The following is a 14747-nucleotide window of genomic DNA, read 5'->3' on the forward strand; positions in this document are numbered from 1 at the left end:
CTAAACCGTTTAAACTATTTATATTGAGCCAGTTCAAATTATCGTATCTGCTTCTCTCAGAAAGACTCTGTGAGATGCTCTCCTCCGCATCAACTGCAAGTCCGCATGGCTCCCATGACAAGTGTGTTAAAAGAATTTTTTGAAATTATACTTTTATTATTCAGGTATAGCAAACTAACAAGGCACTGTTTGATATTCTTCACTCTCTTGCGAAATGAAACTGTTCGTTATTGATTCACTGCTTCCGAAACAATTTCCATCGTTAGCCTCTATCTTTGGAACTTTCTTCTCTTGTGTTGATTCTGTACAGGGTTTGTTATTTCCACTTGAAAGTGTCACGCACTCGTTCGCACGAACTAAGGAAGCTCTGCTCCTTTGAGTATTTTTCAATGCGACTGAAGGAGCTAAATCACCACATGAATCAAGTTCATTCAACGAAAATCCAAGCCATTGCCAAACTTGCAATTTATATTCGTTTCCTTCAAGCAATAAAAATTGGTGAACCTTCTCAAACTCCTTATAGGCTACATTTACTTTCCAATCAACAACGGATAGAAACGACTGTTGTTCTTTCCCAAAATGGAATGCGGGGCCCATCAAATCTTCTAAATCTCTACGAATGCGACCAGTAAACTCTTCTGACAAGAAAACGACAAAGTAAGCACAGACAGCCAGAACTCGCTCCCACTTTTGTGGTCTAGTGCAATCGTGCAAACTTAATAGCTGACCATCAGATACTAGATATTTCTTAACCATTATGAGAAAAAGAACATATTCATCTGCGTTGAACTCGATAAAGTTACACATCAACGTAAGCCACTTATCTAACGTGGTGAGAGAAAGACAAGTACTCCTTTGAACGATCATGGAGATAATATGTTTCACTCTGGATATTACCATATAAGACTTCTGAGAAGGTACCGAGTCCGCTCCAAGGCTTCGAGCTGACTCCCAACTTTCGTGCCAGTTTCCTTGCCTAAGTGGCGACTTGTACCTGGACACTGGGGACGGTGCGGGAAAACTAAGTGCTTTATGATTTTCCGAAATTACATTCTCCCAGGAACGCGATAATTCGTCTTCATTCAATTCTGTCTTCCTTCTCTTCAGCACGGGATCACGAGAACTAATTTCCGAAACTTCGTCTTGAAGTCGAGAGGTACATTGTGGCTGAAAAAATTCTCGCTGCTTTATACTGGCACTACTTTCATAGACATTGTCGTTAAATGGAGCAACTGAGTTTGCTTCGGCACATCTCTTCCCACTGGGAGGCTTCTTTCGAAACAACGGACAAAAGGTGCCAGAAGATGGAGACCTTAGGGTAAGCTGGCTACCAAGCAATTCGAATACAGCATCTTGTGAAAACTTGACGTGTCTATGTGAGGAAGAATGAAGCCCTTCAAAGCTTCCTTCTACTCTGTTAGCTTCCTCCCCAAGCTCCGGAACAACTTGCTCAGATTCCATAATCAACGGTGATTTTTGGCATGGCTGGGTTTTTGTGGTGATCACATCTAATTGAGGGTGCGTTCCTTTATTGACAACAACAGCTGTTTCACTCACTCATGTTTACGTCTCTCTTTTTCTTCATTCTTTTGGAAATTTTTCATGAGTATGATAAGAATACGAACAAATATTGCTAAAACGTCAAAGAATAACATAACTGCATCTGTCACGACATCAGAACTACCGTGATATGCTTTCTCGATTATCAGTTGGGTGTCATATAAAACATATCCAGTAAAGACAAAGAGGCCCACATACAACTGAACAAATTGTTCAACTTTCAGAGAGACCAAGAAGGACAATAAGGAAAACCATACAAGTACAGAAAGCGATGAAGAAAGAAATCCCCCAAGAAACAGGTAGCTTTTGCGCTCGGCAACAATAGCCGCTCCACTAAAACATAGAAAGACTACTGCAGTACCCGAAACCGCAGTAAGAAAGATACTGGGATCTGTTTCGAGAGCCACTTCAATGAGAGGACCCATTTCACACCCTATAGCAGTACACAAAGAATAGAGGAGGTATTTTCGAGTCTTCTCTGTCTGGGGGTTCCGCGGGTAAAAGACGTTTAGTAAGGTGAGAAGGGGCACCAAAAGTTGAGGAACTGTCGAATACCCAATTGAAAAGTAGAGGTGCATTGATAAGCCAACAGACATGAAAAGTATGGAAACTAAAAGTGTCCAGTAAACTTGCGTCAAATGACTTCTAACAGAGGGTGGAAACTTGCTTGAAAAACTTTGTGAGGTCAGCACCATTATTTGGATTGAAAATTCGATAAAGAATCAATTGAAAAATCTGAAATGCGTCATTACAGTTATTTGGGATTTTCACGTAACAAATAGAACAACTTTTTGAATACAAACGTGGCTTTTCTTTCATGATGACGATATCTGTTACGAGTTGTTATTATCAGCAGATAGTTTGGAAGATACCATGGTTACTAAAAGAGTCATCTTGATAATTACGTATTAAAATGTTCAGTTGACCATATGGATGAATCATTACAATCTTGGGAAATATAAATATCCTTCATCATAATATAATTCTAAAGCAATTTTCAAGTTGACACATTTCTAATACATTCTAATATCAATTCTAGTTGTGTGCTGCTGTCTTCAGACTTATCTTCGTTGTTTTTCACAGCTCGATGGTCCTTTCTGTCCCCAGAGAAATCCCTTTTGTACTTCATTTTCGCTTGCATATCTGGATTGGAGATTGGATAATTTTCATATTCTGAAATATCGGCGTCCAAAATGTCTTTGAATAAACGTTTCCTATTCTCAATTGTAGTTTCCTTTTGACTCCATTGTTCTTGACGTCTAACGAACTCGTTTACTTTCAAGCGAGTCAAAGTTTGGTTTCCGTACGGAAAGTAAGCCAGCCATAAACGAGTTGCAGCAAGTTCTTGAACAAGCTTTCTTTTCCCCTTCACATCAATCACGGTGAACATTTTCAAAAGAACATGAAAGCCATTACAATTTTTCGCTAAAATAGAATAAACGCCAGTGAACTTATCGATGAATCTATTCAAGAGGGAGAAATTTCCACATGAAGATAAAAAACTTTCGACTGCACGTGAGCCTGAAGGATCTAGAGCAATGAAAAGCAACTGAGCCTTTTCAAATCGGACAAATGACTCTTCCACAAGCTGTCGCCCTGATGCGGAATACTTAAGAAAGTGTTGTATGAGCAACGAACCAACTGGTGAGCACTTGGGCACCTTTTTTTGGAGCTCATCCAAAGTGTTGTTTTGTGATATTTCGAAATTTCCAGGAATCTGCTCAGCTATATGCATAAAATTCGCTCTAGTTGTTTCTGTGGGATACAAAAGGTTTCTCACCAACTCACAACTAGTTTTTCCAGCACAATTCAATGCCTTTGCGACTTTTCTCACATAAGTCTTTTGAGCTCCAACCTCACAGGATACCAAACCTTCCGCCAAGGCTGCGAGGATTCCAAAATGTCCAATGGATACAAGGTCATCAATATGTGGCTCCAACTTGTCATAAATATCCAAAACTTTCGGAATGTCTTTCTGTTTTCTTATAATTTGTTGTAAAACATGATTACCGTATTTGTCATTTAGCAGATAAGGAATCTGATTTCGAAGATGATTATCAAACAGCTCTTGGAATAAATCATACTCTAAGATATAAAAAAAGGCTTGTAGTAAATGACTAGTTACTGCATGGCATGCCATCTTAAGAAAATTGTTCTTCTTAGTGCCTTTCCTATTTGCAATCAAACTAAAAAGTTGATGCAAGAAACACGACTGTCTAGTTGGCACTAATAGTTTGGAAAACAAAAGAGATTGAAGTACCAAAGACGCGTAAACATCGGACAGATGTGTAATATGCGCAATTTTCTGATACAAGTTGTCTACAGTGTCCCAGAAGCATTCTACTAGAGAAGCAAAATATCTGTTTACATTTTCCAAACGTTGGACACCTCTTAGAATCTCATTTTCGTCAACAACGCTCCCCTCTTTCATAAAACCCACAGCACCTAAAAGAAAACTTCGTAGGACGTGACTTGCATTACAGTTACAAAGGATAGTCATAAAGTGCGAAGAATCCGAACATATACTTTTAACGAATTCTTTCCAAAACTTATCAAGCCCTGCAAGTTTTTCGTTTCGAGACAAATCCGGCTCAATCTGTTTGGTCGGGTTTCCAATTTGGTGACAGAGAAAAAGACAACGAATAATCAACTGTTCAAAAATTCTGCTTCCAGCTTTGTTGAATAGTATAGAATGGATGTTTTCTGTGACAACAAAACAACGTCGAGACAATAAAAGAGAAAAGTCTTCCAAGTTGAACTGAGTTAGTATCGTTTCCCAAATCTGAGCTGTCCTAATATCACAGAGGCAAGATAGCTCTTTTCCACTTATTTCCATGAAGAACCTTTTTTTGAGTAACTTAAGGTTGTCGTCAATATCATCTTCTTCAGCAACTGTAGCTGTAAAACTAGAGTTGTTGGGTAATGAAAACATCCGTTTCTCTTGTTTCTCCAGCTCCACCAGAAATAGGCTGTGCAGCTCAAATAGGTATTGCAGCGAGTTCTCACTTAGTACAGAAAACGAGTTGATACTATCTGCTCTATCACTATTCTTTTTTGAAGGTTTTGTTCGCCTAGAGGACTGAAGGTTGGAGTGGCGCATTTTCATCGTCCAATAAATCTAAGTTGAAAATGATATTATTCTCGTGTTCTTAGACAGTTGGCATGCCGAGAGCCGTTTTTCGAGGAAGGATCCGAAAAAGTAAGCACTATTTCTTGTAAACGCTAAATTCATCAAAATTGAACGTTTGGAAAGGAAAAAGTAAACCAAACGGAAACTTCAAGCGAAGAGGAACCTTAAAGAGGGAAAAGCGAGGAAAGACTCAAGAGCAGTTAGACGCAGAAATAATGCTTTATCAGGCTGAGAAAGAAGGGAGAGACAAGGAGGAAGTCAAGCTTGAAATCGAGAAAATGAAACGAGAACGAGAGAAAGCAAAACTAGATGAGGAGATGGTACTGTGTGCTGTTTTAACCTTTCCAATCAATTTAAGTATTTTCCCAGGACGAATACTTTAAGAAACGTGAAACGGACGTCTGAAGTTGTTGTTTGCACGTAGTTTTTCAAACGAATGAAAGTTCCAACTGTTCTGTTGTGGATATTTCCTACCAAACGGCGACCTATTATCAAGGTCCCAACTCTTTGCTCCACGTATACTCTTTCAACGTTATTATAGCAGCGTATGGTTCGAAAAGGGTGATTGTTAACTACTTCTTTGAAAGAAGCTCGGGTTCCTTCCCATATGCTTTGCTTGTTGTGCGAACTGCACCCAATTCTAGCAGTTCCTCCCAAGTTAGTATTTTCTCGCGTTCTATCCCTCTACGTTGTCCTCTTTTTCGTTCTTCTTCGTCGATTCTTTTCCAACCTTTGAAGTCTACAAAGGCAACGTTTCTGGATAGGAGCAAGGTCAGCATATCTTCTTTGGAGGCGACTTCACACCGTTTAGTCTTCAGTTTTGACAAAAAATCGTCGACAACAGCCTTTACAGTTTCTTCAGCATCCCACTTGTTTGAACCAATAATTCCTGTCGGTCCCCGTTTCAGCCAACCAACTACGTATAATCCGGTTTCATAGGATGCTGGTTCCTCACATGAGTTCAAACTCTCTTCAACCCTGCTTACAACACGACCCAATTTGTTCGGAACAACTCCAGCTTTTTCGTCAAAAGGAACTCCTTCAAAAGATTTGCCTTTGTAACCTATGCTTCTAAACGCTAACTCACACTGTTGTTTCCAGTTAACGTCGCCAACTGAATCTTCCAACAAAACAGCTTTCTGCTTTCCACTTGAACCTGTAAGACGGTTTCGTCTCAACTCAGTAAAACGTAATGCTTTTCCAAACGCATAGTCAAGTTCAGAGTTCTCGTCGAGACTTTGAAAAGATATGGGAGTCCATAGAAATCGTAAATGTAGTTTTCTCGAGAAAACTTCTTGTTGCGAGACGCTCCTCTCAGCAAAACACTTCGTTAACAAGTCGTAACAACGCCTGGTAGTTCTAGAAGTGTTGAGTTCCTCTCTATCTACGTCCGATATAACAAGCTAAAATAAGATATTAAACTAAGAAAGCGATTCAATGATAGTCGCTTAAAACAAACCTCTTGCGTTTCGAAACAGGGCTGAAGACTTTTGACCGAAAACAGACATTCACGAAGTTCTTTCGCAGTCCAGGATGCCTGAACTGGACCTCTTCTCCCGATAACGTGAATATTTTGTACAGAGCTATTCGCTAGACATTCCTTTTTTTCTTTCAAACTATTACTTAGGTCACTAGATGATGACATACCAGAGCTATGGAGGAGATGTCTGTCGTCCGGAGGGATTCTACCTGCTTTCCTATTATCCTAGCTAAGTCAAGTGCGACATTACCTTGACCAATGATAACGACGTCTTTTGTAGAAGCAAAGTCAAACCAGAGCTGAGAATAGTCCGGATGTCCACAATACCAAGCAACGAAATCTCTTGCGGAGTAAATTCCTGAGAGAGTATTCTGCAGAATATAAAAATACAGCCAATAAACACAATTACACCTACCTCTCCAGGAATTCCAAGTTTGCGCTCTTCTTGACAACCTGCAGCCAGAATTACTGCGTCATACAAGTTCTTCAGTTCAGAAACCAAAACATCTTTGCCAATTTCGACATTTCCAAAAAAACGCACTTGAGGGTGGGAGAGAAGGTCTTGAAATTTTACCTCGACTTTTCTAACTTCTGGATGATCCGGTGCTACTCCATACCGTAAAAGTCCGAAAGGAGTGGGAAGTCGCTCCAGAACATCTATCACAAGTCTATTTGAAATAAAAGGGTTCGCTGCTTGAAATCGTAATAGGCACTCAGTGGTATACATTGCAGCAGGACCACTACCAACTACACAAGTTCGAAACTCTGAGGCTGCTGTATTCGCATATCTACACATGGGTCTGCATACTCGTTTTAAATGTCGCCAAACATGTCGATTTAACATTTCTCCGAATTGGCGAATTCATTTTCAGTAGTTGAACAGCACTTTTGGGTTATATAGATGGGTTACTTAACTGTTGGTGGTGTTCCTGAGCCTTTTAATCTTCCGTTAGACTTAGTAAATGAAAAAGTATGTCCAAAGAGTCAAGTTTTCTTTTATTGTTTCAAAGTTTGATAGAACTACTTGCGGAACGGTGGAATCGACAAAGTACTCTGGAGAAAGGTACTTGAAGGAACAGCAGCATTGGTAAGTTCCGAGCCTTTTTTTTTTGATTCGGAACTTACTCATTCTCAGATAGAAGGTTTGCACGATGGAAGCTTTCATGTGGTTACTGCCCTGACAGAGTGTGCTGTGGCAGCAGCTTTGAAGGTAACCTTCATTTTTGCGTATTTAACAGGGCATCAACTTTGCTTAGGATTCTTCTCTGCAAATTGTAGGGAGCTACGTTGATTCCTCACTTAACTGGGCGGTAATCACTTCAGCACAACAAGAAAAGTTTCATAATATTACAGATCTTGGAAGCTCACCAGTAAGAGTGGGCATTTCTCGCTACGGATCAGGATCCCACTTGATGCCTCTAATAATGGCAAAGCAAGAATCGTGGAGGAATCTTCCAGAGTTTGTTGTCTGTAACAACTTTGCAGGTTTACGCCAGGCTGTTCTTTCTGGAACCGCAGATTTCTCTATGTGGGAGTGGTTTATGACAAAGCCTTACGTTGAAGAAGGTCTTTTAAAATTCATAGGGAATGTGCCGACTCCATGGCCAAGCGTGTGTTTTCTTACAAAGAAGAATGTTATAAATAACTTCAAAGGAGAACTTTTTAGTGCACTCTGTTCAATACGAGAAACTGCTTGTGAATTTCGAGGGAATGTGTCGAACGTGAATACTGAACAGTTTGCAACTTCTGTCGATAAGATAGTATCCCAATTCTCATTCAAGCCACAAGATGCGAAGTCTTGGTTAGAAAGCGTTCGGTTTTCTAGAGATGGCCTTGTGTCCGTCTCAACTGTTCAAACTATTGCACAGGCTTTATGTGAAGCTGGGATAGTTGATCGCCGCATTCCTGATCCTTCCTATGTAGTTTACCCAACTTTTCTAAGTTCTTTCGATCGCCACGTTTGACCAAGTTTCTTAGATATTAAGTCTTTATTGGATAAATGTTTGCCAGTAAAGTTGGTTCATCTCTGTTAGGTATTTACGATGTCTCAAAGTCATGTTACTCTAAACAAAACTAAATATGAAATACAATGTGCGGGAAAGGATTGAGAGGATATTTCAAAATGTTTTTCATTGTGCATAGTTTTTTTCAGTGCAAAGTCTAAACTCGGGTCAAGAAATGAGCTTTTAAAACTACAAAATTACGATTTCAGAAAACTAATATATATATATATATATCCTGCTGACTAATGTTCAACCAGAAATTCGTCTTAGGGAGCAATGATTTGGCAGTGTTTTCGACATGAAGGAAACCAACTCTGGAAGCATCTTCGACACACCTCCTTTGAGCTCAAAAGTATATAGTATACCACGTTCATTATAGAACTGCTCAATCGGTGCCTCCATTTCACGATATATTTTCAGTCTTGAACGAACCACTTCTTCCTTATCATCATCCCTTTGTACCAACTCACAAGGTCCCTGGCAACTAGAAGGAGGAAGTAAAGGTGGCATTTCATATCCTGGCTCTGTTATGTTCGCAAGGTTAAAAGTCTACAAAGAAAAGTTCCTAGTGTCATTTGAAAGAGCTTTTAGTAACTGAAAAAGACCACACCTTTCCACAAGTATGGCACACGCGACGGAAACTCATTTTATGAACTAAAATGTCTTCACGCAACGTCAAGCGATAGACAGCATCCACTTCATAAACTCTATTCAGAGATACAGCCTGCTCACGGGTTCTTGGAAAGCCATCCAGAATAATACCTTGGCTTGGCAACGTGAAAAGGGCAATTACAAAAAGCTTTGTTGACAATATACCATTTAGACGACAAATTTCGAATAATGCTCAAAACACGATTGAGAACAAAATCATCTGGTACCAGCTTTCCTGGCAGCCTTGTCAGTCTCCTACAAGTTGTACTCAAATATTAATACCTTCCTCGAGAAGAGAACGCAGCCATACATTGTGTTTGCTTTCCGTTCGAAATTCTTCTCCTAAACTGACGTGGGAGAAATCTAACAAGGGAGCCACTCTTGATGCATAAGTACCCTTCCCGACACCTGGAGCCCCAAGGAACACAACCAAACTTGGCTTCTCAAGAACTATTTTCGAGTTGTGGCAGAGTCTCCGTAATGCAGTGAACATAAAAAGATGCTATCCACTGAACAATTTTATAAAAAGTACGATTATTGCTTATAAAACGAAACTAAAACCGGTCGGTGTCCCAAAACACGTGAGAATTCACTGATGAATTTTGCAATTCATTTAGACAAAAGAGATCAGCGATTGTTGAATTCTTCTTTGGAAGCAAACGAGGACAGATTACTTTGTACATAGTTGTATTATCAGAAACTTGTACATCATGCCGTTTCATGTCAGAAATGGGTGCTGGAAATGTAAAACTCATTTCTCTTTCGCCATACAACTTGCATATCTGGCTAAGGACAAAGTCTACGATATCAAACTTCTTCGATATTTGATCACCGAGAAAAGACCACTCCCGTACTCTAATGGACTAGTTGCATAAAGTCAACCCAATGAAAATATAAAAAAATTGAAAATACCTCACTACCAAACTGTAGGACAACAAAACCAGCTAAGCTACCTTGAATACGCAAAGCAAACTTCCTTGGAGTGCGTCGCTCGTCACGCCAACATATCTTCCCAGACTCATTTTGCACCCATTTCTTCCAGTAATCTTCATGGTCACGTACGATAGGACCATTGTATTTCACGCTTGTTCTGTTATAGACAGTCATAAGCCTCTCAAGGCATTCTTCCTCAAAAATCTCTGATTCACAAGGGCACACTTCAATCGGAGAGGCCACGTTCCAGCTAGAGTAGAGATCAAAAGGAATTCTCCTAGTAAAAAACTCACGAGTGACTGGAGTCCAACCAAGTCCTTCATAAAGCTTGCTAGCAGTCCCTGTGTGCAAAACAGACAATGCAAACCGATTTTCTGACATATAGGACAAACTTCGCTCTAACAACATACGGGCTATTCCTCTTCTACGAAAGTTCTCATGAGTGCAAACTTCGCCGACACCGCAAGTACTCGTTTCACAACTGGACTGCTTTAGAAAACGATATATATCTATATGCGCAACAGTACAAACCTGCAGCAGTATATTTTTCGAGTAAAGTTTCTTACAGTACCGACCAGTTCGCCGTCGTCAACCGCAACAAAAATTCCTCCACATTCTCTTCACGTTTTCAACAATATTATCAGTTTTCAATAATACATACCTCCAAGGATCTGAAAAATAGTGTCTTTCGAAGTACTCCTTTGTAGGTGGGTTCTCCTTCCTTTGGAAAGCATTCGTTATAAAAAGAAACCAATCATCTAGTTCATCCTCACGAAGCGATCGTATCTGCATGAACAATTTGAAATTGGCTTTCGGCATTATGAATCGAACATATTGAAAGGGCATATGTTTAACTTCGCTTACTGCTTTCCTTACCTAAAAGAGATGAACTCAACTTCAGGCTATTCAAATTTATCCGTATCAGCCATTCTTGTTCTTCTTGCTGTCCTTCATGTCAATTCTTATCTTGAAATGATATCATTTCCTGTCAACGAGAGTTGAATTTTTTATATACACTTTAGAACTATCCAATGAAAAAGCTTCCTTTCCCTTTTTATATTTTGTAAATTGGCTATGATTACATGTGCTCATTCCATGTAGCTATATTCTTGGGAGATCTCTTATACAAATTTATTATTTCTATTCTGAATATCTAAAATAGCCAATCAGCCAACAACATCGTGCAAAGAATGGATAATTAGAGAGGTTTGGAGAAATCGAAAAGTCTGAACAAAGAAGAAGTTAAACTACAATCTAAGATTGGAAAAGAAAGGGAATTCGTGCATGGAAAAGAAATTTTAGATATTTTGGATAGGCTCTTTACGGTTGACTTTGAATTTGAAAGAAATGAAGATATTTCATATTCAAACAATCATGAGGCTTAGGAAAGCATTATTTGTAAGGTCTCAAATAAATAAACTCTTGGAATCAGGAATGAAAGCAAAAGATGAGGAAATTGTATCATCCAATTAGCGAGCAATTTTCTAATGTCCAAAAAAATAAGACAAAATAGATACTTAGTTTGGCAAAAATTCTGGTCATATCTGGGAACACAACAAATGTAGGACAGAAGAAAGACCTTATCAACTCAAGAATTTGAAAAGCAATGTGACATTATAGCACTGGCTCAAGAGCAGTAATGAAGGAAACAGAGTAAAGATTCTATTTTGAAACGAGGCCAGATTGTGAATCGTAAATGGCCATGAGCTTTCTGAAACAGGCAATTGCAAATGAAATAGAGACATCCGTCAAGAATGATATATCATAATATAATGTCGTTTCTTCTGGAGATGGGAATTATTCTGTTCAAAAGAATTCATAGAAATGCCTGAAATAATGGAATGTATAACTTGAGAGGAATTAGAATGAAGAACTGTTAATAAGCAGAAAAAGCAAGTGTTTATGAGTACGAGTTCAAAGAATATTGCCTTGGCTATGAGAGCGCCGGGAATATGACCAAGAGAAGATAAGGACAAGGGTTTAGAGCCTCACGGAACAATAATACTTATGATTAAACTTCATCATTGATTTACAACAACCAATCTCAAACTCATCATCCTAATCAATGTTTTCAGCTTAAATAGCCTTGGAATAGAGTCCAAAAGTCGTATCTATACACCATTTACAAGATAGTAGCTTCATATAAAATAATTGTAAAGTAACTTGGAAACAATTTCAAGCTGACAATTCAAAAGCACAATTTGGCATCTAAGAAAGTTAGGAAATCTACTATCTTCGAAACAGTAAATGCTCTTGAATTTCGTTGTACGACCAGAAAGATACCACCTAACAAACTTTCACATTGTCATCATTGTGATAGTAGGAGGTTGGACAATGCGTTTCACTTTGCCTATGAGTGCTTGAATTCCATTGATTTAGAAAGACATTGTAGTCCAGTCTTCCTCTTTAGTGATTCTATTTATCTATCTTGTGGTTATCGAAAGGCGATTACCTGTTTTTCAACGGCTGTCTATAAGATGAAGTACTAGGATATTCTTCAATGTCTTTAAAAGGATTCACCCGCAACATAAGAAGGTGCGGCTACTTGAAAGAGTATCACTCCTAGAAACTTTTTTCTTGTTCCATAAGTATGACTGACAAAGCAGCCTCTAAATGATTCAACAAAGTTGCATCCCCTTCGGTCTTTGAAAATCTCAAAGAAAAGTTATTATGGTGTAATCTTTTATCTCTTGTCTGTCAATTTGTGGTTTTATCAAACCTAACGCAACTGAAGGCTCGATCTACCTCTAACATGTATAGATATAAACTTTCATATGTTTTGTTTTGGTTACTGTTGTTTTAGGGCTCTACCAACACGTCGGGTCTCAGGTTGATGAGGGTCTGTTTTGAAAACTTTTAGTCCTTTCAATCAGAAAATCTCAGAATTGAAAAGTGAATCCTTGGAGTTTTAGGTTTTTTGTTTCCTTCACAGGCTTGTTTATTTCATATTTTTCACTAATCACAAATAGCTCAAGAATGTGCATCCTTTTGAGACCAATATTTCGTCCAAAGTATTTACTGGACTTTCTATAATGTTTACTACAATAAACTTATTGGTCCTTAAATAAAGTCTGAAGAAGCACTCACTAGGAAAAACTAGTTTTGAAAATTAGAAGCACTGAAGAAACTACTCATGTTCTCTCAAATATTCAACCCTTATTGAGACAGAACAAGAACACTGGAATTATTTAAGCATTTCTGCAATACAAAATTGGATGGAAAGGAAGGGTCAGTGAGTGTTGTCAAGTCTGTGGACCTGATTCAAATTTGCTAGTGAAACTTTTCAGACTTTAATTTCTAAAACGAATTCTTCGTTCGTTTTAGTTGGACAAGTGAATTTCTATTATCTACGTTTCTTTTTAAGCCCTGGAAATGTTTCTTTTTATGACAATCCATCGAGTCCTGAGCTCCGAGTTCCATGTAGATTGTAGTTTCTTTTTAGTATTTACAACTTTTATCATCTCTTTGGAGTTTATGTACTTTGTGCAACACTTGTTGTTATTTCACTTCTGGTTTTGCATGGAAATTTGAGATTAGCGTTGTCGAGAAGAGAACAAAGACAAAAGAGTTTAAGCTGTCGTTGAGTGTTGGTACTTTAGTCAACTAGTTGCCTCACAAGTTTGTTTTTTTATCGATAATTGTTTCAGAGCAGTTTTGCGTATTTATTAGCAGTTGATAGTCTAGTCTTGTAGTCGATTGTTGAGATTCAGTCTTGGGGTTGATATTTCAAAGATATTCTGCAAGAAAGCAGTTAGACACTCCGTTGAGTGTTTTGTTCAGTACACAGAATTATATTCCGTATACTAGTTTTCCTTGTCTTCTATATGACTCTTTTCACGATGGAGAAATCGGTCTGTAACTCTGCAACAGGCATTTCTCAGGATAGCATAGGAAAGTCTCGAGTCCACCATTGCTTATTTTCAATGATTGTTTGTATTGTTGTGCTTTTAGATCAATTCTCTATTGATACGAGTATGTCTTTTGAAATATTACGGATAGAGGGCTTTAGATAACGAAAGCTGAATAAACTTGTATTTTGAAAGCAAGGGAACAGTTTTTAGTTCAAAATATACTCAACTTGTTGGGAACCATGAAATAAAGCAAGCAAAAGAGCACTGCTGAAAGTCATGGTTGTGTCCACCTGGTAAAATGTTTTGACGATAGCGACTGTAGCTACTAGTCCGTTTTGAGAAACGCCTTTGTTTTTATGAATTACTGGGTTTACCAAAAGTTAAGTTTTGTCTAAAGAATATGTAAGTCGTAAGAGTGATAGTGTTGAAGCCAGTATTGCTGCTGTTTCTGAAAGGCATCTATTGCAAATCGTCTTTGGTCCTTATATAGTTGAAGAGGAGGGTAACAGTAGTAGTACGGTGTGAATGGGAAACAAGGCGACTTGTGTTAAACAGTATTTGCCGTGTCAAGAGTGCTGCTGATCTTTTTTTCACTTCAACACACTGAAAGTCATGCTGTTGAAAGTAGTGGTAGTTGTAGCTGTCAAAAAGTGAAAAGGAAACTTCACATTTTGTGCAAACAGCTTGCGTTTGGATAGTATACAAAGTAACTCTAAAAGAAACTCACGAAGGATTGGGAGAACGTCAACAAGATTACACAAGTGCACACATTGATATAATCGTGTCCGACTAGAGTTTTTGGTTTGACTCTGACGATAAAGTCCAGCTTTTGGTATACAATTCCTAGAAAGCATACGCAGACGAACAAAGTAGTTTGCAAATACATTGACACGAACCTAAAACATTTTTCGATTATCACAGCAAAATCAAACCGTTCGTTACTACTTGAAATTCAACCAGAACAGCAACAACAACAAATATGAGCCCAAGCCTAGTGCAGTATGGCATAGTCATCAATTCTACAAAGAGAATGATTCCTGCTTCTATCTTTTACTGTTTTCTTCGTTGTTGGCATGAGCGGAAAAGTGTCATTGTTTTAGTTACTTGGAATTGTAAACAACAACAACAACAACAATTGA

The 14747-nt window shown here is 38.5% G+C and overlaps 9 protein-coding genes across 12 annotated transcripts; 2 read left to right on the forward strand and 7 right to left on the reverse strand.

Moving 5' to 3' along the window:
- Positions 1-2: 2 nt before the first annotated feature.
- Gasu_05310 (uncharacterized protein) lies at positions 3-1480 on the reverse strand. The gene has a single exon (XM_005708911.1). It carries the CDS (start codon positions 1459-1461, stop codon positions 175-177), a length of 1287 nt encoding a protein of 428 aa, XP_005708968.1. The 5' UTR covers positions 1462-1480; the 3' UTR covers positions 3-174.
- A 15-nt stretch (positions 1481-1495) lies between these two features.
- Positions 1496-2370, reverse strand: Gasu_05320 (Bax inhibitor-1-like protein). Its single transcript, XM_005708912.1, has one exon. It carries the CDS (start codon positions 2253-2255, stop codon positions 1554-1556), a length of 702 nt encoding a protein of 233 aa, XP_005708969.1. The 5' UTR covers positions 2256-2370; the 3' UTR covers positions 1496-1553.
- Positions 2371-2465: 95 nt separating this feature from the next.
- Gasu_05330 (pumilio/Puf RNA-binding domain-containing protein) lies at positions 2466-4520 on the reverse strand. The gene is made up of 2 exons (XM_005708913.1): positions 4404-4520; positions 2466-4352 (listed from the first exon to the last, which is right to left on the reverse strand). Exons 1-2 carry the CDS (start codon positions 4490-4492, stop codon positions 2558-2560), a joined length of 1884 nt encoding a protein of 627 aa, XP_005708970.1. The 5' UTR covers positions 4493-4520; the 3' UTR covers positions 2466-2557.
- Positions 4521-4600: 80 nt separating this feature from the next.
- On the forward strand, positions 4601-5231 carry Gasu_05340 (hypothetical protein). 2 transcript variants are annotated; one of them, XM_005708914.1, is made up of 3 exons: positions 4601-4759; positions 4814-5010; positions 5060-5231. In XM_005708914.1, exons 1-3 carry the CDS (start codon positions 4723-4725, stop codon positions 5093-5095), a joined length of 270 nt encoding a protein of 89 aa, XP_005708971.1. In that variant the 5' UTR covers positions 4601-4722; the 3' UTR covers positions 5096-5231. The 2 variants fall into 2 exon arrangements, with proteins under 2 accessions (XP_005708971.1, XP_005708972.1); XM_005708915.1 differs by having other exon boundaries at positions 4814-5231.
- A 4-nt stretch (positions 5232-5235) lies between these two features.
- Gasu_05350 (ferredoxin--NADP+ reductase) lies at positions 5236-6970 on the reverse strand. The gene is made up of 4 exons (XM_005708916.1): positions 6586-6970; positions 6338-6541; positions 6150-6290; positions 5236-6093 (listed from the first exon to the last, which is right to left on the reverse strand). Exons 1-4 carry the CDS (start codon positions 6964-6966, stop codon positions 5263-5265), a joined length of 1557 nt encoding a protein of 518 aa, XP_005708973.1. The 5' UTR covers positions 6967-6970; the 3' UTR covers positions 5236-5262.
- Positions 6971-6990: 20 nt separating this feature from the next.
- On the forward strand, positions 6991-8221 carry Gasu_05360 (ABC transporter, substrate-binding protein). 2 transcript variants are annotated; one of them, XM_005708917.1, is made up of 4 exons: positions 6991-7140; positions 7189-7257; positions 7306-7380; positions 7427-8221. In XM_005708917.1, the coding sequence occupies exons 1-4, from the start codon at positions 7072-7074 to the stop codon at positions 8132-8134; spliced, it is 921 nt and encodes a 306-aa protein (XP_005708974.1). In that variant the 5' UTR covers positions 6991-7071; the 3' UTR covers positions 8135-8221. The 2 variants fall into 2 exon arrangements, with proteins under 2 accessions (XP_005708974.1, XP_005708975.1); XM_005708918.1 differs by having other exon boundaries at positions 7189-7380.
- A 62-nt stretch (positions 8222-8283) lies between these two features.
- Positions 8284-9320, reverse strand: Gasu_05370 (adenylate kinase). The gene is made up of 4 exons (XM_005708919.1): positions 9107-9320; positions 8990-9059; positions 8784-8940; positions 8284-8722 (listed from the first exon to the last, which is right to left on the reverse strand). Exons 1-4 carry the CDS (start codon positions 9315-9317, stop codon positions 8423-8425), a joined length of 738 nt encoding a protein of 245 aa, XP_005708976.1. The 5' UTR covers positions 9318-9320; the 3' UTR covers positions 8284-8422.
- Positions 9321-9327: 7 nt separating this feature from the next.
- Positions 9328-10570, reverse strand: Gasu_05380 (GCN5-related N-acetyltransferase). Of its 2 annotated transcripts, none has more exons than XM_005708921.1 (4): positions 10419-10570; positions 10333-10375; positions 9737-10288; positions 9328-9687 (listed from the first exon to the last, which is right to left on the reverse strand). In XM_005708921.1, the coding sequence occupies exons 1-4, from the start codon at positions 10547-10549 to the stop codon at positions 9379-9381; spliced, it is 1035 nt and encodes a 344-aa protein (XP_005708978.1). In that variant the 5' UTR covers positions 10550-10570; the 3' UTR covers positions 9328-9378. The 2 variants fall into 2 exon arrangements, with proteins under 2 accessions (XP_005708978.1, XP_005708977.1); XM_005708920.1 differs by having other exon boundaries at positions 9737-10238; positions 10289-10375.
- A 3585-nt stretch (positions 10571-14155) lies between these two features.
- On the reverse strand, positions 14156-14480 carry Gasu_05390 (uncharacterized protein). The gene has a single exon (XM_005708922.1). The coding sequence runs from the start codon at positions 14460-14462 to the stop codon at positions 14199-14201; it is 264 nt and encodes an 87-aa protein (XP_005708979.1). The 5' UTR covers positions 14463-14480; the 3' UTR covers positions 14156-14198.
- Positions 14481-14747: the final 267 nt, after the last annotated feature.

Source organism: Galdieria sulphuraria, assembly GCF_000341285.1.
Source record: "Galdieria sulphuraria unplaced genomic scaffold scaf_2, whole genome shotgun sequence".
NCBI classification, from domain to species: Eukaryota; Rhodophyta; class Bangiophyceae; order Galdieriales; family Galdieriaceae; genus Galdieria; species Galdieria sulphuraria.

Excerpts from the sequence above, each read along its gene's own strand:
- Gasu_05370 (XM_005708919.1), bottom strand. The coding sequence starts at position 9,317 with ATGTTCACTGCATTACGGAGACTCTGCCACAACTCGAAAATAGTTCTT. Across the intron at positions 9,060-9,106 it reads GCGTTCTCTTCTCGAGGAAG|GAAAGCTGGTACCAGATGAT; the intron begins GTATTAATATTT and ends CAAGGCTGCCAG. Across the intron at positions 8,723-8,783 it reads TGTGCCATACTTGTGGAAAG|ACTTTTAACCTTGCGAACAT; the intron begins GTGTGGTCTTTT and ends TTTTCTTTGTAG.
- Gasu_05380 (XM_005708921.1), bottom strand. The coding sequence starts at position 10,549 with ATGCAGATACGATCGCTTCGTGAGGATGAACTAGATGATTGGTTTCTT. Across the intron at positions 10,376-10,418 it reads TATTTTTCAGATCCTTGGAG|AGAATGTGGAGGAATTTTTG; the intron begins GTATGTATTATT and ends GAAAACGTGAAG. Across the intron at positions 10,289-10,332 it reads CGGTTGACGACGGCGAACTG|GTTTGTACTGTTGCGCATAT; the intron begins GTCGGTACTGTA and ends ATACTGCTGCAG.
- Gasu_05390 (XM_005708922.1), bottom strand. The coding sequence starts at position 14,462 with ATGCTTTCTAGGAATTGTATACCAAAAGCTGGACTTTATCGTCAGAGT.
- Gasu_05310 (XM_005708911.1), bottom strand. The coding sequence starts at position 1,461 with ATGGAATCTGAGCAAGTTGTTCCGGAGCTTGGGGAGGAAGCTAACAGA.
- Gasu_05350 (XM_005708916.1), bottom strand. The coding sequence starts at position 6,966 with ATGTGTAGATATGCGAATACAGCAGCCTCAGAGTTTCGAACTTGTGTA. Across the intron at positions 6,542-6,585 it reads AACTTGGAATTCCTGGAGAG|AATACTCTCTCAGGAATTTA; the intron begins GTAGGTGTAATT and ends TATATTCTGCAG. Across the intron at positions 6,094-6,149 it reads CCTGTTTCGAAACGCAAGAG|CTTGTTATATCGGACGTAGA; the intron begins GTTTGTTTTAAG and ends ATCTTATTTTAG.
- Gasu_05340 (XM_005708915.1), top strand. The coding sequence starts at position 4,723 with ATGCCGAGAGCCGTTTTTCGAGGAAGGATCCGAAAAA. Across the intron at positions 4,760-4,813 it reads TCGAGGAAGGATCCGAAAAA|GAAAAAGTAAACCAAACGGA; the intron begins GTAAGCACTATT and ends ACGTTTGGAAAG.
- Gasu_05320 (XM_005708912.1), bottom strand. The coding sequence starts at position 2,255 with ATGGTGCTGACCTCACAAAGTTTTTCAAGCAAGTTTCCACCCTCTGTT.
- Gasu_05330 (XM_005708913.1), bottom strand. The coding sequence starts at position 4,492 with ATGTTTTCATTACCCAACAACTCTAGTTTTACAGCTACAGTTGCTGAA. Across the intron at positions 4,353-4,403 it reads CTTAAGTTACTCAAAAAAAG|GACAGCTCAGATTTGGGAAA; the intron begins GTTCTTCATGGA and ends CTGTGATATTAG.
- Gasu_05360 (XM_005708918.1), top strand. The coding sequence starts at position 7,072 with ATGGGTTACTTAACTGTTGGTGGTGTTCCTGAGCCTTTTAATCTTCCG. Across the intron at positions 7,141-7,188 it reads TAGACTTAGTAAATGAAAAA|AACTACTTGCGGAACGGTGG; the intron begins GTATGTCCAAAG and ends AAAGTTTGATAG. Across the intron at positions 7,381-7,426 it reads CTGTGGCAGCAGCTTTGAAG|GATTCTTCTCTGCAAATTGT; the intron begins GTAACCTTCATT and ends AACTTTGCTTAG.